Source organism: Pleurodeles waltl, chromosome 12 (genome assembly GCF_031143425.1).
Source record: "Pleurodeles waltl isolate 20211129_DDA chromosome 12, aPleWal1.hap1.20221129, whole genome shotgun sequence".
NCBI classification, from domain to species: Eukaryota; Metazoa; Chordata; class Amphibia; order Caudata; family Salamandridae; genus Pleurodeles; species Pleurodeles waltl.
The window spans coordinates 92,724,086-92,750,690 of record NC_090451.1 but is presented as its reverse complement, the minus strand read 5'-3'; the positions used below and the strand labels follow the sequence as shown (position 1 = coordinate 92,750,690).

General features: G+C 45.3%; 1 protein-coding gene across 1 annotated transcript in view; it reads right to left on the bottom strand.

Moving 5' to 3' along the window:
• Positions 1-26,605, bottom strand: part of LOC138267513 (zinc finger protein ZFP2-like) — a 237,779-nt gene that overhangs the window by 25,616 nt on the left and 185,558 nt on the right. The window contains exon 6 of the mRNA XM_069216516.1: positions 16,441-16,448. Coding sequence (XP_069072617.1) covers positions 16,441-16,448 — 8 coding nt within the window. The remainder of the gene's footprint in view (positions 1-16,440; positions 16,449-26,605) is intronic.

Below are 26,605 nucleotides of genomic sequence, written 5' to 3'. Positions count from 1 at the left end.
GCAACAATTTGCTTTCTGAAAGATAGGGTTGTTATGGCAAGTGATCCGCTAATAACTCCAGGCAACTGATATGGAGGTTCAACTCAGTTTGGGGCCATTGACCGTGTGTAGAGACTGAGCCATATTTTGCTCCCCAGTCCCATCTGCTGGCATCTGACTTAATGACCACCTCTGGTGGGGAGCCAAATAAGGCCCTGCCATTTCAGGCTTCTATGTGATCTAGCCACCATGAGAGTTCGGGTCTAACCTATAACAAAAGATTTATTTGTTGTCCATACAACAAAACTTGCCGAAGATGTTTGATCTCCAATCTGTGAAGTGCCTTGAAATATAAGGGACCTGTAAAGATCATCTGAATAAATAAGGCTAACAGCCCCCAAATCCTGGCAATTATTATCTAGTATAAAACTTCCTTGCTCTGGACTGATCTGATTTGTATCTTGGTGCACCATATTTTCTGTGGTAGCAATAATAGTTGAGCCATTACTAAATATAGTTGAAAGCACAAGAATGTCATACATTTAGAGATTCAATATTGATTTCTTCTCATTCACAAGAAATACCAGCTCCTGTAACAACTGTATTGTCCAAGGCAAGTGCATCATCACCTTTGACTTGTCTTTCCCCATGATGATTAAATTGTTTAGATAGATGATCAGCCGAACTCCCTCTCAGATGCTCGACTGTTGGTTCATAATCTTGGTAAAGCATGAACGGGCTGATGATAGTAGCATTGGTTCTGCTATTCGAATTGTAAAAATTGGGAAATTCAGGTATGTATCTTGAGATCCAACCAGTCGTTTTTCTGAAGGTTTTTTTGTACTAATCTATAATCACTGCCTTTTGTTGCCCACCAGAAAAATATTGATAAAAACACCAATGTGATCAGGAATTTGTAAGGCATATCTGCAGTAATTCTTCAATCTCTTTGTTTGTTAAATTCTGATGTTGACTGGAAAAACTCAGTTGTTTGGCAGGAATCTGTTGTACAGGGGAACTATAAAAACTCTATCTTGAAATTCATTTGCTATCACCCGTGCATCTGAGGTCAGTTGATACCAATTGTGGAAATAATATTGTATCCTGCCCCAAAAAATTGATTGGAAAATTGTACGATCTTTACCAGTAAACATTAATGCCTCCGCCGTACTGGTTGCCTGCGCTGTATCTGCCTCTGCCTTAACTACCTCTGTCATTCCTGGCTGTGGATGGGAAGAAGGTTCTTTTGGGGTAATTGAACCAATAGCCACCTCTTCTATGTTTTGAAAATCTTCTCTGGTGACCTTGAAAGAAGGGCTGGCTCAACAGATGTCCCCTCTGCTGTCCAGCTTTTCTAAAAAGGCCAGTTTGAAACACCTTCTTTAATGGTACCTGAGCCTTATTCAGGGCCATGGAGGTATTGATAAACTTTACCAAGTCCTTTACGAAGTTTTCACTTAAAAGAATCCTATTTGCCAGTGGCACGGCTTCAGCTGATGCCAGCTTGGTTAGTTTGGGGTCAGTTTGCATAAAGGTAGATCCACTTGTTTCTACTGGTACCCCACAATCTGCATTTTTCAATTGAAAATGTGCTTGTTGAACCCAAGCAGCCATTAGGTCGGGATCAACAGAAGACCCTGATTTTGGGGCAAAAAATGTCATCCCCTGGATCTTGGAGAGGGGCCTGTATAGATCCAATAGCTTTTTTTAACCAGTTTTATTGCATTCTTCTTACCAACACAAAGAAACACATTAACAAACAGATTCTTACCAACACAAAGAAACAAATTAACATACAGTTCCCAGGAAGCATTGTTCCAGTTGGCACCTGCATTTGTATAGTCCTCCTCCCCTCCTCCTATGTGTCTCTCATTGGAGGAGCATTCCCCAGAAGCAAAAAGTTTGAGCAAAATGAAGAAGGTAGGAAAGAAAAAGGGGAGGAGTTTAAGAACCCTGCCATTTCCAAGGAACCATTCCAACCCCACCCCGCCACCCATCACCCTCCCTCCAGCAGTTGAGACCTAGAACAGAATGTCTGTGCATGCATCTGTCTGTGCCTTGCCCCACAGTTGAGAAAAGGTATTGTTACACACAGGTCTCTAGCGTCCCTGCTCACATTGGTCATGCCCTTCAGTTTCTAAGTGTGTATATCTAAGGCAGAACACCCCCTCCCCCACAACTGCTGCAAGACCAGGTGAATTTGCAGGTGTAGAGCTTGCAGAATCAGGGTCTAGGCACTTTAAGCTATCCAGGATTGCCTCACAAGCCCAGGCTGCCTTTAATGTTCCTATCCCCCTCTTCCCCTCCCTCAGAAGTACTGCTCCTTCATACTCTGTCCACCTCTCTAACTCCTTGCGCCAGGTGTCCACCCATTCCGGTGCCTTCAGGCATCTCCTTATTTCTTGTTTAGCTAGTAAGAGGGCTAAGGCCCTCATTTCAACCTTGGCGTTGAAACCGCCAGGCGACCGCCAATACGGCCGCACTCCTGCAGGGCCTATTTGGAGATCCATGCTGGCCCGCTACACGGGAGCCGGCGGTGTTGCGGCTGTACGACAGATGCAGTTGCACCCTTCGCGCTTTTCACTGTCTGCTATGCAGACAGTGAAAAGCTGCATGGGGCCGTGGCAGGGGGCCCCTGCACTGCCCATGCCAGTGGCATGGGCAGTGCCGGGGCCCCCATGGCTCCCGCGACTCCCCTTTCTGCCAGCCTTTTTATGGGGGTTCAAACCACCATGAAAGGGCTGGCGGGAGGGGGACTTCTCCAACACATAGCTTTATTCGGTTACTTTCAACCATAAAAGCAAAACAACCAACAATTGAATGAAAAAGGAAATATAAATTAGGTTAAAAAGAATAAGAATAAGATAAAAACATATATTTCAGCCTTAAAACACATAAAATTATTTTCCTTAAAAAAAAGCACCTAACCCCCTAATACCTAACATTTAAATAGACAAAGGGTTTTGTTTCAGTCTATGTGTATAGTTAAAATTTGGCAACTAAAACACTTTTTTTTTTTTGGTCCTCATCATCATTATTTCCCCAGAAATTTAGTACGTATATGCCAAGCAGCTACAATATACTTACTAACCGCACAGGATAGAGGGAGAGAAGTTTCCCTCATCATGATCCTTAAGGCAACAATACAATGTCTTACCCCCATATTACTGCACACAGGTCGTAACCACTTCCGTCGCGCAATCAAATAAACAGGGCATATAAACATAAAATGTACAATAGATTCAGAAATTTGATTACAACTCGGACAAGTATCAGGACTTGCGGTCGCACTCCATGTGCTGCCATAGGATTTAAGAGGCAGACAGCCATATCTGAACTGAATATATAGACTCTTACTTAATGGGTCAAGAATTGTATCCATAAATGGTTCCAGATACGGGTACCATTTAAAATCAAAAAATTGTGAAGTCAATCTGTCGTGTGTTGAACACAGCAAGTAGTTTTCCCTGACATATATCCTTATACTTTCTGGATGACTCCAAAACTCACTAAGACCCAATCTGTGGAACCATTTTGAGATGTGGCTAAACCAGGGAATGGTAAGTACATTTGGTCTGTCTAGAATGTCTTGAATAGACTCCTTGTATGTGGATAGCTCTGGGGTGGTCCATACACGGACCCAGAATAGCAATGGTCGTAGGGCAATTACATCAGAGATGCGTGAAAGGCCAAGGTCCCAGAACATAGGCAGCAGTGGGGTATTGCGAGGACAGGCCAGAGTCGACCTTACAAAGTTGTTTTCCCCCACTGCAAGCTTGCCAGTGTTCGAGGACCCCCAAATTTCAGACCCGTAGACCGCAGCGCTCTGTGCCTTTGCTTGGTAAATTTTAATAGTTGGAGTAATCACTCTCTCAGAAGTAGATTTGTGAAAGCATAAAATGGCCCCAGATCTCTGCGCCAGAATAGCTGAACTTTTTTCAATTTGGGCCCCCCAATGCAGATTGTTGCTAATTCTCACCCCCAAATAATCTATGGAGCTTACCATACCTAGGGGGGTACCATTATGGAAAATTGAATATCTCTTAGTGGGGCCACAACCCAGGGTCATAAATTTAGTTTTGCTATGGTTGAGTTCAAGGCCATAGTCGCCACAAAACAAACTAAACTTATCCACAAGTACCTGGAGACCCATAGGGGTTCTGGAGATCAGGAGGGAATCATCAGCAAATAGCAAAATTGGAATTTTATGGTTGTTCAAGGATGGAGCATCATTTTGGCAGTTGGTAACGACTTGCACCACCTCGTTGATAAACAATGTAAATAGCGTTGGGGCAAGAACACAGCCCTGGCGTACTCCTCTCTTAATATCTATTTTGTCGGTGAGTTCCCCCTGCTTACCCCATCTGACTTGTGCAAATGTTTTTTCATGTAATCTTTGGATCAAATGCACTAGATTTCCTGGGATACCGATTTTATTTAATACTCCCCATAGTTTCTCTCTTGGGACTAAATCAAATGCAGATCTTAGATCTACGAAAGCAACATAAAGTTTTTGCTTAGATAGGGTGACATACTTCCAAAATAGTAATGACAGCCTGAGGACTTGGTCCATGGTGTTAGTTTTAGGCCGAAAACCGGCCTGTAAGGGGGATAAAATTTGGTTGTCTTGAATCCAATCGGTAAGCCTATCTAGGACCTGCTTAGCAAACGTCTTCTGAAGAATATCAATTAGGCTGATTGGTCGATAATTTGCAGGTGAACCTACATCACCCTTTTTGTGAATCGGTATTATTTCTGCGCCACGCCAGGAATCTGGAATAGGGCTACCAGCTGCTATGGCATTAGACAATACATTGATGTACCATGCCCATATCTTTGGTTCTGATTTGAACAGGTCCCCTGGGATCTTATCTGGACCAGGGGCTTTGGCTGGCCTTAAAGAATTAATTGCAGCTGTTGTTTCGGCTAAAGTAAAAACAATGCTCTCAGTTGTGGTCTTGTTAACAGCCCAACACTCATCATATCCAGGGTCCTCCAGAGATTGTGGTGCAGGCAGAGCATAAATTCCAGAAAAATAGGACACCCATCTTTCGGGCTGTATGTACATACCAATGTCATCATTGCCCCTTTTCGAACTAGAGGTCAACAGCCGCCAGAAGGAACTATCATCTTTGTATTTGACTGCTGCAAGCAGCTTCTGCCATATCTCATTATCCCAGTCTTTTTTTGCTTGTTTCAGGGCATTAACATACCTACGTCGGGCCTCTTTAACGGCCACTTGGTAGAGTTTTTTACAGCCTCATTTAGATTAGATCTTGCTCGCACACAATCCTGATTATACCAATCCCTACGAGGGGTGTCAACAGGTCTCGATTTGGAAGGGATTTCCCTATAGAAGATACCCTGTAGGGAATCCACCAATTTATTGTGGATAACCATAATGGGAATATCAGAGGCTTCTTGTTCCTCATAATCTGCGAAGAGTTTAAAAAAAAATGAATATATTTCCCCAATCAAATACGGGTTGGATTCCACCTTTGGCCAGCAGACCCGAGAACGTCTATGATTCAAATAAGGGAGTGGGACGTTAGTGATCGTAGTGTGCTGGACTCTTAAAAATGCATGGTTGGTCAGTACAAGGCACAGAGGATTATGATCGCTATCCAAGCGAGGTAAGATTTCCATGTCCAGTGAACTTGACCATAGCCTAATATCCACCAGAATATAATCAATAGTACTAAAGGAAAGCCCTCGCTTGAAAGTGATGGCTCGCTCTGAGTCAGATTTAGTGCGGCCGTTACATTCTCTCAGGCCATATTTCAGACAAAGGGAAGACAACTGAGATGCAACACGGGAAGCGGGCAAAAACGCCGTTTCCTTAGATTGGGGAATACCCCAATATTCGTCCTCCTCAGTAGTCAGATTGCTGATGGTGTTGTCCAACACAAAAGAACAATTAAAATCACCTGCTATAATCAGAAGATCTGAAGGGTCTAGAAGCTCTATATAGTCCGTCAGCTGGGTGAGAACCATTGATTCTGACCCACGGAGAACGGATCTTGCATAAGTATTCAGAACTATCATCCTGAATCCAGGTCGGAATATGAGTTGGACACCCAGCAGATCATAGGAATTAATCTTTATCATGGAGTGGTCACATTCTAGCCTATTATTCAATAGAATCATTAACCCTCCTATCTGTCTTCCAAAGCCACCAGAGGGAGGTTGTGCAGCCAAAAAATAGGTTGTAAAGCCTTGTATGGATAGCTGTTCTGCAGACCAAGTTTCCTGAAAAAGACAGATATCTTGTTTATTAACAAGGCTTACCCAGTCCGGGTCGTCCAACTTTGACTTGATTCCTGCAACATTCCATGATATAATATTAATTTTGGGAGGTGTAAATATTGACTTAGTTCTCAATAGGGGGGCAGGAGATGGAGTCCCTGTAAGTTGACACTCATCATTTACTATTTTAGGAAGTACTGTGCAGGGGGCAATCAGTCAGTCTAATTCAGGAAGTAAGGGGGCAGGATTCACGGGTTTAGATGTTACAGAGTTATCTAAAGAAGAAATAACCCCAGCTGCGATGGTTCCGGATGTACAACATCCTCTACATAGCGGGGCCCCAGGCGGCTGAGTGCTAAGTCTAAGATTCGATTCCCTACCTGTACGTAGTATACCTGTCCGTGTATCAAAGGCCAGGAGATCATTAACTAGACTACTGTCATTAAAAAGAATCGAAATATAATCAAATTCCGACCCTGACTGGTTATATCTATGGGCCTCACGTATGTCAGACCGGATAACAGAGAGACAGTTCCTCTGGGAGCGTATCCAATAGATGACTTTATCAATTAGAGAGTCACTCGACTCTCTGTTACCCTGAGGTAGCTTTGGCACCCTAGTCAAATATATAATAGCATCTTCCCTCCTCCTTCTTAACCTTCCCTTGAGGTCACAGGGCTGCGAGAGTGTCAAATGATCAGGGTGAGTGACTGAAAGGGGACTAACACAACAACTTGCTGCAGAGGGCGTTCCTCCTAGTTTTAACTGAGGAGTTTTTGAGCGAGGGATACCTTTATCCCCCCGTCCAAGGATGGATCCACACTTGTTTACACCTAGTTTTAAAGCTTGCTCCTGGGTAGAAGACATGGTCTGACAAGCAGACCTACCATGCCTTGGGAAACTACTGTTACTTCCCTTAGTGAGGTTATCTGTAGAAGAAGATGTCAATTTATCACCTACGGTAAGAGAACTAGTTTTTTTTGTTTCCATCAGTAAATCAGAGGAAGGAACAGACTCATATGGCACAATGCAATTACAACCAGACTTTTGAACATGAAGTCCAGAGATTTTGTTAATCAGAGATATCAACAAACACTTAACGTCATCTAATTTCTGAGAAATGATAACCAACTGAGGAGCTTCGTTGTTGCCCATCTTCCCATCCAAAGAGTCTTTATCGATTCCTTCTACGAGTAAGGTTGGTAAAAGTCCAGGACTTACAGAATTAGAGGACAAAACCGAAAACCTATTTGAACAAGGAATGGTAATAGGAGGCGGAGACAAGCACCTCAGCTGAGGTGCACCTTCTACAGGTAAACATCCATTTGTTTCCACCAAAAATGGTGAAATCTCCACGAGTGAAGGAATTACACCCTGGGAGTGGGGGGGTGGGTGTAAATCAACCTTGACCTCTACTCTATGCGTCTGTATTTTTTTATTGAAGAGATCAGGAATTTTTTTTTTGGGAGGAATGATACCCGGTATAGAAGGGCCAGCAACAGAAGGGCTCCTCAGTATAGCCTCAACCTCTTCAAACAATGAATCAATTGTTTTGAATTGCTGGGAGGGGGACTTGTAATTCCCTGGGCAGCGCTGCAAGCAGCGCTGCCCTGGGGGATTTAAACCGCCAGGACAAAAGTGGCGGGAAACTGCCAGGACAAAGGTGGCGGGAAACCACCAGGACAAAAGTGGCGGGAAACCGCCAGGACAAAAGTGGCGGGCGACCACGGCGCTTCCGGCGCGTTCGTAATTCCCAAGGAAGCACTGCCAGCCTGTTGGCGGTGCATCCGACAAAACAGCCCTGGCAGTCAAAGACCGCCAGGGTTGTAATGACCCCCTAAGTCTTGAAATTTGCTGGTAACCTTTGTTCTGGATGTATGGGGGAACCAGTGTAGTAGGCAATGTTTTGGAGAGATAGGGACCTCTTTTTCAATGGCTTCCGCTCCGGCCACCTCCTACCAGTAAAAGTGCAGTACATGGCAGGCCCATAGCATATGCAGGAAGACCGCCCCTTCCCTGTGGCCCCTAGGGCAAACTGCATCTGTGGTGTGGAAAAATTCATTAATGCTCACTGGGTTGAGGTATGCCTTGTGCAGGATGTAAAAATTAATCAATTTGAACCTAGCGTTCCTCAAGACCTTTGCGATTGCCTAATGTTGTCTCCCAATAGTTATCTGTTTTAGGGGTTCCTCAGGTCCTCTTCCCATCAGGGCCTCAGGCTCTCTAGTGGTTGGAGTAGATCTCCTTGGATGGCCCTATAAAGACAGAAGGCGCCCGATATAGTGCCATGTATTGGCAGCTTCTAAGTTGCTGAGGCTCGGTAGAGCCCTTCTTCCAGTGTTTGTATGTTTGTATAGGGCTTTTGTCATAGAAAATGTTGCTGCTGGAGGTCAAAGTCTCAGCAGAAATCCTCAAAGGGCAGCAACTCTGCATCATGATACAGATCGCCAACTTTATTCGTACCCACTTCTATCCACTCATGCACACAACCCGCAGGTGCCCCCGTGGGGCAGGACTGTCCGGAGACATTGGAGCCAGCATTTTTACGCATGACCACAAATTCCCAAGGTCCATCTGTCCACAACCGTCCAACTCTCAATAACATTTGGATGAGGTCGCCCCACTCAGGGACCAAGGGGCCAACCGGCCTCCTCATGTTTTGTCTCCCCACAAATGACTTGGTGTACCACTGCAGTTGTGCTGTGAGGTAGTATGCCTCGAAGTCCCAAACCACCAGTCCCCCCTGTGCCGCCGGGTGCTGAATTTTGCTAATGCCACTCATCTATGGCCATATCCCCATATAAACACAGTGATGAGCAAGCCTAGATCTCGGAATAGGGCCCGAGGGATCCAGACAGGAAGTGCCCCAAAGAAATACAGAAGGCCTGGAAAAGCCACGATCTTCAGCAAGGCTACCCGTCCTGCTACCGACAATGATAACAACTGCCATAAGCCTATCTGTGCCTTTAACTTCCTCAACGTAGGGCCCAGATTGCCCTCGTCAGGTCAGTGGAGTCATGGTAGATTGTGACCCCTAGGTAGGGCAGACAACTGGATTCCCGTTGCAGAGTCTCCAGGGGCTGCGCTTCCTGCCATAGTAGTGTTTTCTCCCAATTGACCCTCAGACTGACATTCTCCCGAATTCATCCAATAAGTGCTTGGCGTCCTCAAGGTCATCCTCCGTATCTTTAAGGAAGAGTAGCAAGTCGCCTGTGTAAAGCGCAATATGCTGAGGGAGTGCCCTTATCTGTAGCCCCTGGTAGCAGTTGCTATTTCTGGCTAAACTAGCTAGGGGTTCCATCAGCAGTGCAAAGAGCAAAGGTGACAGTGAACACCCCTGCCTCGTCCCCCTGCCCACCTTGTAGCTGGCAGAGATAGTTCGGCCGGTACGGACTCGGTCCTTGGGGCCAGTGTAAAGAAGTTGTGTCCAGGTTAGGAAACCTTCACCCAGGTGCATTCCCTTCATCACTTCGTAGAGGAACCCCCATTCCTAGCTGTCAAAAGCTTTTTCAGTGGCTATGAGAGCACTGCAGTCATCTCTTGATCATAAGAGGTAGTAGGAGTTGCCAGATATTCAAAGCAGTGTTCCTGCCAGGGATGAATCCCGCGTGGTCTGGGTGCATTAACTTGGTCATCAATGGCAAGAGCATAGCAGCCCATATTTTACTCAATATTCTGTAGCCCACATTCAAATTTGAGAGCAGGCGATAAACTGTGCAACCATTTAGGGGTTTCCCCGGCTTAAGCAGGGGTACTATCTATGCCTCATGAGTGGATGTTGGGAGACCTCCCTGGTCCCTAGCTGCCTTATAGAGCTCCACTAGTTTGGGGGCTAATTCTGCAACATAAGTGATGTAAAACTCTGTTAGGAACCCATCTGTGCCTGGCGTTTTGCCCCTGGCCAGCATCTTTATGGCTCTCCTCACCTCTGGCAATGTGATGTCCCTTCCGAGATTCTCAGTATCCTCCTCGGTTAAGTTAGGGAAGGGCCCTAAGGAGAGATAGGTCTGCCGCATCTGTAAGTCTTGTGTTGCCCCTTCTTTATATGTCACAGTAATACTGGAAGAAGCAGTCATTGATGGCAAGTTGGGTGTACAGACTGTCACCATCCTCCAAGGTCAGTTCCAAAGTAGTCCTGCCCATCTTTGTGAGGTTCGCCCCCAGGCCAGTAAAGTGCCCGACCCATCTCTTTTCGCATGTGCCCTCTCCATGTACTTCCTGTATTCAAAACATTGTAGTCTTGCTACTTGTACTGCAACTCGCTGTCCGGAGTTCAGGATACCCTGGCCTTCTACGCTGCAGATCCCGCAATCCTTGTTCTGTCTCGGCTGCAGATCCCGCAATCCTTGTTCTGTCTCGGGCACTTCTCTCAGCAAGGTCTCCCGGACTCCCATGGACTCCACAGTACACTGACCCCTTAGGCTTAAAAGCGTCCCACTCCGCTAGGGGTGACGAGGCAGTGCCCACATTTTCCTCGAAGTAGCACTCTATTTCATCCTTAATTGTTTCTCTGAAGTATTGATCTTCAAGAGATTTGGGTTTTAGGTTCCATGTGGGTGTGCTAGGTCTCGGGTGATCCTTCTGCAGTTAGTAAAATCAGGATATGATCCAATATAGTGCAGGTTAAATACTTGGCACTTGTACTAAGGCATGGTGGTCTGAGATCGTGCAGAGCTGAGAAGTAGGAATACTCGCACCTTCAGGAGTATAATCTCTGCCACAAGTCTATAAGGCTCCATTGTGCCTGCCAATCTGCAAAGATCTGGGCTATGCGACATGTCTGGGAGTCCCTCAAGGGGGGGGGGGTGCAAGTGGTCCAACTGAGGGTCTGCCACGCAGTCGAAATCCCCTCCCACAACAGTAGAGTACAGCATGTGTAGAGCCAGTGAGGTCGACAAACAAGATAAATGTACTCTGGCCTGTTTTGGGGACATCAATGTTGGCTATTGTGATGTCCCAACTGTCGTGTCTGCCTGTCACTACAACATACCTGCCCTCTGGGTCCACTACACCTCCAGTGTGTTGGAAAGGTACTCCTGCTCAGATCCATATGAGCACTTCCCATGCATATGCTGAGTAAAGTGTAATATGTGTGCCCTCTCCACCTACGCTTCAGTACAGTGCCGTCTTTGGCGGTAAGGTACATCTCTTGTTTGTGGACGGCTACGTGTATTCCCATTATGTGTAAGAACAGGTACACCTTATAGGGGTTTGTCATAGATTGCATGCCCCATACATTCCAGGAAAGCAATCGGTATGTCATAGGTGTCACCATCTGCATGCCTCCGCACTATCGCCCACCTTCCGCGTACCTGGCAGATGAGAAAATATATGAGCCCATCACTGTGGTGGTGCAGGATATGCGCAAGGCCTCGACTCACTGGATCCCCAGTAAATCTCAAACAAACTATACTCCAACTCTCACTCCCCAGGACAAGAAGCTTCAATCCCCTCACAGGAGGGCCTGCTATGCAGACTCAGGTGGTGGTACTAGCCAAGTGCTGCACCTCCAGTGGTCCTGCGCCCATCCAGCATCTATTACTACGTTCAGTTGTCCTCACTGTGAGGCCCCCACAGCCCTACCCCCCAATTGTTATCTTACTCAGAACAGGCTGATCTGTCCCCCTCAGGCTTGCCACGTCAGATAAGTTCATCTGCCATTCCTGAGGTGCCAGTTGGCAGGTCCATACTCGTGCCCTCAAAGCAGTAGGAGCCTTGGACATAATTGTAGCCTACCCATCTGCTGCTTGGCGATGAGATGTCTGACACTCTGCCACTCAAGGATGCCACAGCCTTCATCGTCTTCTGTCTTTCTTGCTGGGCTTCTGCTCCAAAGGGAGGGAATAACTCCCTTCCCCAGTGATCCTCGAATGCATGGTCAGGAACATCGCGGTTGTGCCCCGCAAGGTCCTCGACTGGGTCCAGCCTAGGGATGCTGATCTATCCAGGCTCAGACCTCCTAGGGGTCTTTGAAAAGCCATACCCCATCCAGAGTCACCTCTCTGAAACGGGCGGAGAACAGCATGGCGTAGGGGATGCCCATCTCCCATAACTTCCTCTCAGCGTCAAAGAAATGTGAGCGCTGGTGCTGTACCTCGTGGGAGAAGTCCGGAAATATCACTCAGCTGTTCTCAACCATGATGTCCCCTCGCTGCCTCGCCTGCTTCAACATATGATCATAGTCTTTGTAGTACAGAAGTCTGGCCACAATTAGTTGCAGGGGCGCACACAGCGTCAGAGGTCTTGCCGGCACACTGTGGGCGTGCTCCAGCGCATAGAACATTGACAGGCCTTCCTTGACCTCCTCATCTTGTAGCCATCTCTCCATTTAGGTCACCATACTGTTCCCTTCTACTCCCTCTGGAAGACCCATGATGCGTATGTTATTGCAGCGTACCCTGTTCTCTGCATCTTCGGCTCTCATCTCCAAGGTCCACACTTTCATCTCCATAGCAGCCAGTCTCTCATTCACCAATGTCAGTGACGGAGGTACATCCGCCAGGTTCCTCTCAGTGGCCATAACCCGGTCAGCCAGACTCCTGTGATCATGTCATAGCAGGCCCAGGACTGTACCCAGAGTATCAATCTTCCTCTCAAGTACCCCTCGAGAGGTTGTGATTGCCTATAAAATGTCCTATAAAGTAGGGCCCGTTAGTAGCTCCTTTGACTTGCCACATCGCCCCTTAGCTCCCAAGAAGAAGCCTCCCGTCTCTTCTGGAACTGCATGCCCGATTTCCTTGTCCTTTTTTCATTTAGCCATTCCCATTGTTATTACAGATGCATGAGGGTGGTGGAGCCGGCTCCTATATTATAGAGTCTGTGTGAGTCTGTGTTGCGTTCCTCCCCAGGACCAAGGGAGGTTCACTGCACCAACAAAGGTTTTGACTTGTGGTACACTAGAGACCTGGTTGGGAGCAGGCAGGGTGTTAGAGTTCTCAGGAAGGCAGTCCCTGCACCCTCGGAATCTGCAGTCAGGTCTCAGAACTCAGTAAGCCTGCTCTAGTCCCCACCGGTCTCCTGGAGGAACTTGGTGGGCAATCCTCACATTAGGGAGGTAACATGTCCTGGGTGCATGGGCAATCCACCATTTGGCAGTGCGATCGGCAACTCCTCCCTCCCCTCTCCCCCAAGAACTCAGAGTTTGGTTCCTGTTGAGGTAAATCCTCTGCTGGCATCAGGCCGCCCTGTCTCTACTGGGCTTAGTGGCGTGGGGAGGTCTCTATGTAGGGCCACAAGGCCTCCAGGTGCCCCTTGAGCAGCCCGTGGTGCCGCAGCAGAAGCTACATACCCCAGCTCCTGCCCCTATACAGTCCAGCAGAGGGGCAATAGTGGACAATGATGTGAGCCCCCAGGGAGGTTAGGTCAGGGCAGAGCTGCAGTGGAGGTAATGCTTCAGTTATACGGACCTGCTCGGTGCCTGCTGCGCCGGCCACAGGTCCTCAGCGCCAGTCTTTATGTGCCCCATGCGCTCCCTTGTAAGGCAGAGTAGACCCACTTTAGGCCCTCACAGGGCAGAATGCTCCTGCAAGGCTAATCAAAAATCAGCCGGTGGACACATAGGCCCAGGCCAAATTCTGGGTCCCGGGCATATCAGCTGTGTTGCTGTTCTCAGCATGGCAAACCCCTGACCTCCTGCCGCAGCTCCAATCTTGCCGCAGTTTCACTCCTCCCCATCAGAAGGGAGGACGAGGAGGGCATACAGTGCAGACCCTCGCTCACCTGATGTGCAAGGGTACCATCTTGTCTGCAGGATGGTGCTGGATGTGACTTTTCCAGCCGGAGCCTGGAGAGGTGTTACCTACTCCATTATCAGCTAGCCACGCCCCTGCAGAAATCTATTAACTTGTCCTAACTGGCCTTACTGGACCTGTCTATGCCCTTCTTATGGTTTTTAGAGATTTCCTTGAGGAAAGTGGTCATATTGGGTTCAACTTTGGGGAGCCTTCAGCCACGTTACCCACCATGGCAGGTTGCGGGCATTCTGCTCCTAGGTGGTTACGGATATCCTTATCAAACCCTTTGTGCAGCCATTTTGAACATACCCTGCGACTTTTGCATGGGGAACGCAATCAGAAGATCTAAGGTGCACAATGTCATGTGAATCGAATAATAGGATCCCAAACGATCTTCAGTGATCCCTCAATCTGAGTTTGCACTTGAGTGGCATTCAGCCTTCTTGGGTATTGGGAGGAAGTACACCTGTAAATCTCCTGATTGATTTGAATGATCTAACATTGTTTGGCAAATGTCAAAACGAAGCCAATGTGCTGTCCAAGTTGCTGTCACGTAGGCTCTCATTATTCTAATGAGACTACTGGATTTTGAGCGGCAGAATCGCCCACAGTGTGGGGAGACTGAGTCTGGCCCCCTGCAGGTGACACCTTTCGCTCCAATCGGGTTTTGCTCCGGCTAACTAGCAGTGCCTCATCTTTACCCAAGGGCAGGGATGACTGGGCAGCCGAGCGCATAATTGGTTTCTCAGGGAAGCCGTGGTCACTCAGGTCTTATCCGTTTCTCTCAGTTACATTAGTCTCATATATACAATGACAAACAGAGGCATTATATGATTCAATAATGTTTTTAATGAAGCAACTGCATCTTAGATACCAAAGCGTGAGCTGCAATAACCAGGACGACACAGCATGACAGTATTAAAACTGTGACAAGGAGAGTGAAGCATAAGAATAACGCTACCATATTGTCACTACAGTCTACCTAGGCTATGATAGAGCACAGCTGGTTAAGCTCTAATTCTGCCCTTCAGGTTCCCCTGGGAAGACATCATCCCCCATACCTGAGCAAAGGCCCGTGGTCTGCAAAACGGCTGCAGCGAAGCATTCAGCAATCAGCATACAGATGTGGTTCTCTGGCTGGAACCTCCCTCTAACATGTAAGGAACAGGGAAGTGTTTTTATAATAAAACGACTAATATTCTGAGAAAATGTCCCTACTTAAGGATATTTCCTACGAATGTCAGAGACTAAACTTATACCATGTTCACCATCAATGTACCTTGCTGTAGCTTTGGAAAAAGCACAGAGTGAGCAAGAATGTCTTGTTTGAGAACAGAGTGCTGGCCTAGGCAAAACAGCTAGATAAACAGAAAATAAAAGAAGACCGTAAAAGTGGCTATTGTAAGAATAATAAAAGAAAGCCGAATAAAATATATCTAGGTTAGAGTGCTTAACGGCTTGGCCTAGTGTGTTAAAATAATGTCATGGAGCTATACCTAAAATGGCTACACAACACCCTCCCCTTGTCGGTTGAAGGTGGTTCAAAGCCTAATAATATAAAAAATTGCTACAAAAAAAGCTCAATCTAAATTATACATGTAAAAATTAATATCAATTATGACAAGTCGAAGGGACACAAGCATATAAAAAGACAATTTAAAACATGAACGTGTGGCATAAAAGACCGAATTTCAAAAGTCTAAGTTATTTTTTAAAAGTTCCACTGGATTCTGGGACCATAGAGGACAGGAAATCTTCCACATCGGCAGAAGTTAAAGTTGGAAAGGCATCGCCAAGAAGGATCAAGGAGCAGTTGTGTTCCATAGCCTCAGCCTCAGCCAAAGCGGCATTCCGTGGTGTACCCAAAGATGAGATAAGAGCCACATCCTCCAGGAAGGGCAACTCATAATTAGCTTCCCGTAGCAAACGCAACCTCAACGTGCATGTCTGGTAATGAGCTCTCAGCGAGAACATCAACTGATCAGCGTCCAATGAAAGCAAGCGCTGCGTAGAAAGACAGACTTCCAGAGCATGTTCAGAAGCGCACCAGAGACACAGTATCACGGGCTGCACACAATGTAGAACTGGTCTGAATGACAGAGACCAGTCACACTCCAATTGCTTCAGGATTGTTGCTCCAAAATACTGCATCATGCATTCACGACACAGCTGCACTGATGGGAGCGCTTTCATTCCTTCTTGTTGCGGCGGGACAGCCATTGCGCGTGAAAAATAGCAACAGCAAAACGCCAGGTAATAAAGCCAAAGTTATTGGAAATCCCCCAAAAATACTAGAGGAAATTGAGTGGATGGCTGATGGTATTAGACTGAATATGGAGAAAGTGTGAATGAAACCAGAACCAACAGCCTTAAAGAAGTTGCGATTCCAGTAGTGCTGGACGCATTAAATATTCGTCCCACAAGTTCACCAAAGTGTATCGAAAAGTTGGTACTTAAAAGGGACGGTATCTCTGCTGATGACCTTGCCACCTGAAGTGCGTAGGTCTCGCGTGCAGAAGTAAGAGCCACAAGTTTTTGAAACAATAAAGCCTTGAGTCTGTCAAAATTTACATTCGAAGTAGCAATGTGAGGCCAAATGTCAGCTACCTCTTTTATCTTAGTGGGGGGGAAAAATTACATTCCTGCAGCATGTAACGATCGTAGAGACCGAAACAACATAAACTATTCCAGCTCGCATCCCACAACAGTCTTCACCATTTAGGAGGATATAGCTGCCGTTTGAAAGCACCTGGAATGTAGGTCCAATCAAAGGGACACAAACTCCCTTCAGATAACAAGCTACGGCCCTCATTACAACTTCGGTGGTCTTTGCCAAAGACCGCCGAAGCTGCGGGCGCCAGAATACCACCAGTGCTGGCGGTATATCTGGCTCCCTATTTTGACTTTTCTGCCGGGCCAGCGGATGGTAACAGTGTTACCGTCCGCTGGCCCAGTGGAAAAGTCACATCAACATTGCAGCCGGCTCGTAATTGAGCTTGCGGCAATGTTGATGTGCAGCGGGTGCAGTAACACCCGTCGCACATTTCACTGCCCGAAATTCGGGCAGTGAAATGCGCGATGGGGCTGTGCCTGGGAGCCCCTGCACTGCCCATGCCAAGTGCATTGGCATTCCAGGGGCACCCTGAGTCCCCCTTACCGCCAGCCTTTCCATGGCAGTGTTTACCACCGTGGCCAGGCTGGCGGTCGGGAACTCATAATCCCCAGGGCAGCAGTGCTTGCACCGCTGCCCTGGGGATTATGACCTGGCATTATGTTGGAGGGGCTGGCGGTATGGCATGTTACCGCCAGCTTACTGCCGCCCACCAGGGTCGTAATGAGGCCCTAAGTTTGCTGCAGACGCATTACACGTCCCATGCAAGGACAACTGTTTACAAACCATTGAATGGCTGACTGAAGTCTTGCATTCACTACCGCTACGAAAGACCTCTTTCATGCCACTGAGACATTTGTACGAGAAGGGTAGCTCCCACACCTCATGGATGTAACTATCTTCCAGCCTTTCATGTCTGCCTACTGGGATGTGTTTTAAACAGGAGGTGAATTGAAGTGTAGAAATAGGCAGATTAATGACCCCGTGTATTAGCCACTCAGCAGATGGTATTTCAGCCACAGTAAAAGGCAACTTTTCTAATTTCTCGATGTTTAACATGACATAAGTCACTTCCTTCTTAACCATTAGTTGTTGTTGTTGCGTTAAATTAAAGGAAGAAAATATTTCCCTTGTGCTGACATGCTGCCAGGGAACGCGACCCGGCTTCCGTGTTTGAAGTGTCCAACCCAACTGCATGATGGACCTTAGCTGACTCTGTCCGTGGTGTAAGGAAGACATATCCGCTTGTATAATGTCTATAGCAGAAGAGACAATGTTATTTAAGGTGTATATCCGGTCGAACAGGGTATTAATCCCATTATCCACAACAGCTAATGCCTTTTTTAATTTTCCTGGTCTATTTGCCTTAACCGGGCAGCTGCTTCTTGTTGGGAAAGCTTCCAAATTTCATTATATACTTCATATAAGAAACGCTTTCTGCAGTGTTTCCTGGGGCCTAACAAAAAGTGCTCTAAATCGGTATTATTGGACAGGAGACTGAGGTGTTCTCTAACCACATCTAGTGAGGAAGTTCTTAACGATTGCTGGCATAGTTTCCCTACACTGTACACTGTAACTATACCCGCATGTTCGGATGATATATAGCGAGGGTCCGGATTATTAATTCTAAAACCCCCTGAGGAGTTGATAAACGTTGGTGACACCCATTGGTATCTGCTGGCCATAATAACCACCCACCAGGACATGTCAGTGAAACATTAAATGTACCATTCTGGACCCATTCGTCGAGCTGATCTTCAGTTGCATTTATATATTTTTGCCATTTGTAAAACTTTGCAGGGGCAGGTAAACTGGGCGTGTTTAATTCTTTGATCTTTGCTAAGCCTAGACAACTTGTTTGTTGTACTGTTTCATTTAAAAATATCATTTGTACAGGTATCAGGCATGACCTAAATAAAGCTTCCTTCCCCCTTATTTGCCAATGTCTAGTTCCCCACGCACTTTTTAAGTCAATTGACTTCAGCCAATATTCATAGCCTTTTATAGTCAACCGGGAAACAAAGGAATCCAGATATATAAATTTCATATTTCTCAATAATATGCGTATGTTTCTGGAGGTGGTATTTTAAAATATTACGACTCAGCATTTTTAACATCATGCCCAGAAAAATATGTAAATTATTCAGAATATGTTTTGGAACTCCCTTGTGATGGAGTCGGACAATGTTCCCACTGTGTGTAATTAAAAACAGTTTTGGGGCTGCTTGCTTTGTGTATGAAATGGTGCCCGTAATAATTACAGCAAAACATATCACCATAATTTTCTTTAGATTGATAAACATCTTCGTTTTTTCAAATACAGTATAATACTGCAATTCAGTCATCATAGAATCAACTGTTTTCACATCCCAATCATCAGAAACAATGCCTGGTATTATTATATCGTTCATGGAGAGTTTGAACACATAAGGTATTTGAATGACCTCCGTAGGGTCGTATATATCAAAAGTTACTTTATCCCAAGCAATCCCATCAGAAATTGGTATTGCGGAAATGTTCACAAAAGACAAGTCTCTTCAGACCTTGTGTGATGAAAAATGTGGTTTTAAGACCTCATCCACCAGTTCAACTGTTGATTTTTCAGGAAGAAAATGTCCGTCTATTAACAAAAAGAAAGTTATAACGAAACGAATCCAAAGTAGGAAAGCTAGTATAATCAAGGAAAGCCATAGATAGTTCCATGGAAGAACAAAGTATGTTATTTTAAGCCAGTTCATTAGCTTACGTGTGTTTGACAGTTCAGGTTTTGAAGAGGCAAATGAGTCTGAAACGTCGTCATTGATGTCAGCAAAATATCCAGAAGCAGTTTGTTCAAAAACTGGAGCTGTGTTAGTTGGATTATTTCTGTATTATTTGATGCTAGTGGAACCAATGCAAGATCATTTTCCACCCTCCCCAAGCTCGAAGAGGTGTCGGTGTTGTTGCTCACAACTTATAGAGGAATTTCTTGACCAGTAGTGAGAGGGATTCAGGAACTACTGGTTGTTCCTCTTGGTCTTCTGTGCGGGATTGGCCACATGGTGTAGTTTGACATTGTCGATGGAGACAAAACGATTTTCTTTGGCACCTGCCAGTGGTGGTAGAATTACAGTTCTGTGCCGTGGATCCCCAAGACTGGGACTGGTGCTCATTAAGAAGGACCAAATTCCTTTTTCACAGCAACCTTTTCACGTACTAGATCCCCGACTCTAGGAATCCGGCCGGTAGGCATTACAGGTACATCCTTGATTCCTGTGGAGGCAGCACTGATAGAAGAACTGTCATCACTGAACTGTTGTAAATCCTGTAAGACAGTGACACGTTCATTTATGTCAAATGGTGTTTCTGCCGCCTCCACAGCAGGACATCAAGATCTGGAACATACATTTGAGTTCCAAAAAGGAACTCATATGAAGTACGATCCCTAAAGGACCTTCTAGACAGATTGTTAAGTGCTCTCTGGACTCCATACAGGTGATTAAGCCAACTACGACCCGTACCTAAGACTCTGGCTGTTAAGGATTGCTCTAAATCACGATTTAATAGCTCCACAACACTATTTCCCTTGGGTTGAAATGGAGACGAGTACTGGAGTTGGACCCCCAACAAAGCCATGGCGTCCGTGAATGCCCTTGAGGCGAAAGCAGGGCCCTGGTCCGAGTGGAAAGTCGCAACTGCATATGTACCGATAAAGACTTGCAAATCTTTAATACCAGTCCAAGCGTCAGCCGAGCGTTGTGGCCATACCCATAGAAATCTGGAGCAAGAATCAACAGTGACTAGAATATACTTGTATGCTCTGTCCGGTGTTAGGGGACCGCAATGGTCCAAGTACACACATTGTAAAGGTTTATTTGAAATCCAGAGGGGTGTGTGCGGCGGGCGTTTGGCAGTTGAAACTTTAATTTGTTGGCAGATGTCACAACAAAGGTTATACTGCTTGGTCTCTGTGTAGAGGCCTGGCCACCAATAGCGGGCTTGTAAGATTGATATTATAGCCACCACACCAACATGGGCAGATGCTACCCCTTCATACGCTGCTTTAATCAATTGTGGTCTTATATCTCTGTTGGGGATATCTCGCAACCCTACGCCTGGTATCTTAACTTCAGCGTTCAGGAAACCTCCCATTCGGTAGGAATATTTAATAGGAAATGCTTTTGGATAGGGCATACCATCAGCCGTAGCTTTCACGGCAGCCCATATGTCTGCGTCCGGTTTTGAACTCAAACGAGTTACTGCCGCAACAGCAGCCACAGCCACTGCTGACTTTGCGGCTTCATCAGCCAGTGTATTCCAGCAACGTGTATTCCAACACGCTGGTGTCCAAGTGTGTGAACAAAATGGACATTTAGTAGCGTTTCCTTCAGATCCACTACTTTCCCCCACAGAAGTCTGTGTTTAATGGTGTTGCCATTAGAATCTCTGAACCCATTCTGGCGCCAGTAATGCAGGTATTCATTGAAGGACTGGACACAATAGTACGAATCACAAACAATTAGTGTATACTGTGCAGGATCCGTATGTTCCAGTGCCATCACCAGAGCTTTGAGCTCTGCTAATTGTGCTATGCAATCCCCTAGGGCTTGCTTAAAAGTATGGAGTGCACAGAATTTATTGTCCTCCATATAGCCGCTTACGACTGCACAAGCAGCAGAGTATTGATGCTTTGTGCCTATTGCAGGTTGTGCTGAGCCATCGGTGTACATGACTGTGATATTGTTCGATAGGCAACGTGTTTGCTGGAATTGGATATTCCAGCCCGTAGTGCAGAAATTCTTGAGTTTGTCAAAGGTGTAGTCTACATCAGTGGCTGTCAAAGACGTGGCCCACTGTATCCAAAGTGGATGTAATGCTTTAGCGTTAGGGTCGCTTGCTTTTATGACAGCCTCTACAGCTGGAATCGGAGAAACGACAATAATGCGTTTGCCCTGGGCTAGAGGTCTTTCTTTAATGACAGCCATCTGAACAGCAGTGAGAATTTTCTCAGTGGGAGCAAAGCGTTGTTCTTCTACTGAGTACAAATGTGATTTGTAAGCTATTGGGACGGTCTCACCCTCATTAAAGGTTACATGAGTGAAACCAATGGCCCCAGCAATTACTCTGATGATCAAGTGTGTTTTGTTGCCCCTCATGTGTAAGTGTTGTGCTGTAAGCATGTCAGTCTGCAGTTCCCTAAGTATTTGTGTGTGTTCGACTGTCCAAAATTTACTTGAAAAGTCTGGACGTATTAAGTCATATAAAGGTTTTATGCGTGAAGCATAATCTGGAATGTAAATTCTGCCAAAATTTAGAAAACCCAATAGAGATTGGAGTTTTTTTTATCGTGTTTGGAGGTTGTAGTTGTGCGCATTTTTCTAAGAATTGCTCTTTCCTTCACTCAGTAGCTCATATTCCAGAACCCGGACGCTGAGGAAGGCTATTTTTGGTTTTTTTAAGTTGAATTTGTAGCCAAATTCAGCAAATCCCACAACAATGCGGGCTACCGAATTAATTAATGTAGCAATTCATCATCCGTAAGATAGATATCATCTACATAGAAAAATGCTTCAGGATCAATGTCGTGCAAGATTTAGTCACACGAGCTGCGAACAGTCCTGGGCTGTTCTTGTACTTCTGAGGTAATCTACGGATTTTTTTCTGGGAGCCTAGTGCGCTGAAACTTGTTAAGTCTCTACTCTCAGGTGCTATATTCTGGCAGAAAACAACATTGGAAATATCCAGTGTTCTTTTGTATTTTTTACGCACTATGTTGTTCATCAGTGCTGTACTATGTGAATTTTGTATAGCATGTGTGTGTGTATGACTGTTTAAGTGTCTGTAGTCTAAGACTATTCTGTATGAATAGTCCGGTTTGGCTAATGGAAATAAAGAATTATTCATTGGGGAGACACAGGGTTCAATTATGCCCTGGTACTCTAATTGTGTGAGTATTTCTCTCACAGGTGCTATTGCTTCATGTTTTATTGGGTACTGAGGTTGAGGTTCATTTTTAATGGGTATTACATGGTGGGAGATTCTTTATCCCATCCTACAAGATTGCGATATAACGCAGGTGCCTGTGCCAAAGCCCAATCAATAGCATAGGATTCAGCTAGTTTCTCCAGAACAAGGGGTGAGAAAGAAAGCTTAATAACATCTTCTCCATATGGGCAGGTACGGACAAATTCAGGTGGCCAATTTTGTTCGGCCAACAAGACATCATATATATTTACTACGCGTTCCCAAAAGATTGTGTCTATTATGCGCTCAATGTCTCCTTCTAACTGTAGCGTCACTTTATACACCCTATCGGGTGTGGAGACACGAATGTCCGCAGTTTCTACTTGTAGAAAGTCATCAGTTGCTTTCAGCTCCAGATGCTCTAGAAGGCTCCGGCGAACTATTGTGACCTCTGCCGCGCTGCCTATCACTGCTAATGCCTACTTCCTGTTCTTCAAGAAGACCCTCTTCTTGAGTGGCATGTCGTACTGCGACCGCTGCCACCTTTTTCTTTTTAAATTGGGGTGTCTGTTGGGGAGGTTTCTCTTCCTTTTTAATCGAAACCTCAGACGAGCGTTGTGATTCCTGTCTCGGTTTCACGTACTCTGTTCTTCGCTCCGATCGCCCACCTCTCTCACTGCATTTTTCCGATGAGTCCTGAAAGGAACGAGGTTGGCATGTATAAGTATATTGATATATTTTAGGTGTTTTTATATTATCTCTATTTCTGAGATTATATCTATTCTGTGGGGTCCCCATACGCGGAGATTCTCCCCTCTCTTTTCAGGAGTTTTTTTTTTTTTATCCCAGCGTTTCTTATTACCCTCAGGAGCTTGCTTGGAAAAATCTTTATAAGATTTGCCCTAAAATTGTGGTTTAGTTGGTCTGGCCCCTAGTCTAGCTCGACCAATACTAGAATAGGTCCCTGCGATAATCTTAGGCAGTTTGAGTTCCTGATCCTGTTGAGGAACATCACGGACCCGCATGCGCACTGCTAGTGCGACTGCTTCCCCCTTAAGATTACTTAAAATAATTGAGGATACCGTGACAAAATTACCCATCAATTGCATCTCCAGGGCCAGGGCAGCCCTGTATTCATCTTGAATTTGCTTCAACACTTCCGGTAAATTGGCAAGTGTCTGTGTACTGTGTGCGGTAGTATAGAGCGCGGCAAATACCGTGCCCCAGGTATTACAGTTATCTACTTTAGGGACCATTCCAAATGGCAAGCACATCGTTAGAATTCCATGTTTATCCTGAGGTCCCATATGGGGAAATACTGCTTCCAGTGCATTTATTTTCTGGGCTAACCAAAACAGAGTTGCCTCTCGTTTGGCGGGTACTTTACCCATGATGGAATGTACGGTCGCAAGGTTTATACCTGGCGTCACTGCATGTGGTTGTGCTGGAGCAGCACGTGCTGAGTTTGTATTTAATGTTTGCATCACAAACTGTACTAATCGTCTATATGTCGCTGTTAGTTCGATATATAAGCGACGAACCTCAGCTACTGCTAAAGTCGCTACTGCAGGGTGTGGTGTATAAGTAGCCAATAAAGGCCAGGTATGACCATCATTAATTAGAGGACCTAAACTTACTGGTAAGATTGTGTGGGGTAGGCGACATCAAGCCAATTATTATGTTCTTGATAAGATAAAGGTATTTCTAAATATGCATAAGCCCTGTATTGTCCATGTGCGTTTGCAAGTGTGTAGTGATGAAATGTATTTGTGTTCCCATCAACTGCTGGAAATGTGACCCAAGAATAGAAGAGTTCTGTTCTATAAGCTGCATGGGCATCCACCACAAATGTGACCGGACCCCCCCGAAGAGTTCTGTTCTATAAGCTGCATGGGCATCCACCACAAATGTGACCGGACCCCCCTGGGCTGTTACGCCATTTGCTAATAAATGTGCAGTCAGAGGTTGTCTCATATTGACTGCTATTGCTGCCTGTTGTGGATTTGCCATATTAGATGGTAAAGTTGTTCAGCGAAGGCACACCAAATAGGGTTTTCCTTTCAGAGTTCAAGCTTGAACAACCTCCAGCATCAGACAGGATTACCTACGTAGCTGAGGCAGAAATCCTCCGTACCACAGACGTCTCCGCATATGGTATTGAGGTATCGTTGTATATAATGAGACAGAGATACTCAGGAGGACCAGAAAATTAGAGCTTGACCAAACGTTAGAGGCGCCATGTCGCGTAGGCTCTCATTATTCTAATGAGACTACTGGATTGTGAGCAGCAGAATCGCCCATAGTGTGGGGAGACTGAGTCTGACCCGCTTCAGGTGACACCTGTTGCTCCAACCCGGGTTTTGCTGCGGCTAACTAGCAGTGCCTCATCTCTACCCAAGGGCAGGGATGGCTGGGCAGCTGAGTGCATTACATAATTGGTTTCTCAGAGAAGCCGTGGTCACTCAGGTCTCATCCGTTTCTCTCAGTTGCATTAGTCTCATATATACAATGACAAACAGAGGCAGTACATGTTTCAATAATGTTTTTACTGAAGCAACTGCATCTTAGATAGCAAAGCGTGAGCTGCAATAACCAGGACGACACAGCATGACAGTATTAAAATTGTGACAAGGAGAGTGAAGCATAAGAATAACGCTACCATATTGTCACTACAGTCAGTAGACTAACTTCTACCTAGGCTATGATAGAGAACAGCTTGTTAAGCTCTAATTCTGCCCTTCAGGTTCCCCTGGGAAAACATCATCCCCCATACCTGAGCAAAACCCTATGGTCTGCAAAACAGCTGCAGCAAAGCATTCGGCAATCAGCATACAGACGTGGTTCTCTGGCTGGAATCTCCCTCTAACGTGTAAGGGACAGGGAAGTGTTTTTATAATAAAACAACTAATATTCTGAGAAAATGTCCCTACGTAAAGATGTTTTCTACAAATGTCGGAGACTAAACTTATACCACGTTCACCGGCAATGTACCTTGCTGTAGCCTTGGAAAAAGCACAGAGTGAGCAAGAATGTCTTGTTTGAGAACAGACTGATGGCCTAGGCAAAACAGCTAGATAAACAGAAAAAAAAAACAAGACCGTAAAAGTGGCTATTGTAAGAATAATAAAAGAAAGCCGAATAAAATCTATCTAGGTTAGAGTGCACTACGGCTTGGCCTAGTGTATTAAAATAACGTGCATGAAGCTATACCTAAAATGGCTACACAACTGTGCTACATAGTTGATCAGTCATGAAAGTCTGAGATAATTTCCTAAATGCTTCCAAATGCTGCCATTTACCAAATTTTGCCTTGACCTGGCCTCTTCTTGTTTCAGGCTCGTTCGATTGCGTGGCAGAATTTTACTTAGTGTCCCCTTTTTGGAAGTGTTTCACATACCTTTTCGGTTGTCTGGTGAAGAGTTGCAGTACCACTGTGTGAGCGCGTCTGGCCTTATTTGGTCTTTTCTAATGTATTTATAAGGGGACGCATTAGAGGTTCGGTGGACCTTTTGACTAACCCTTAGAGTGATTCCACCATGGCTCATAACTTCAACAGCAATAGAACAACATAGTCAATAAAACATCATTAACATTTTGGAGTCAATAACCTTTACACACCATTACCTATCTAGCCATCAATAACCACACCTTTTAGTAAAATTAGAAAGTTTTATTTCCCTATGTTAACAATGCTAATATCATGTAAATTAATCTCAAAACCAAATGATAAGCATATACAAACAACACAGGCTGACTAAAGCTGTGGAAAAATCTAAATTTTCCCAATGTATTAATAATTAAACATTCCATAGTTACAGTGCAGATTAATAACATCAATAACTGAATGATAGAGATGGCATATATCTAGATTCAACAGGTGAACAAAATCAATTATTTGTTAATAACAGTAATATGCACATGACACTCTAACTAATCCTCCAATTTGAATGGCATGTTTGGACTTCATGCAAAAGTAATTTAGTCAAAACATTTGGAAAACATCTAACTAGGGCTCTTATAAAAAAAAAATTGCAGTTGGTACCTAAAAGAAAAGAACAAAAATCTACTACAGAAACCATAACATTTGATATAC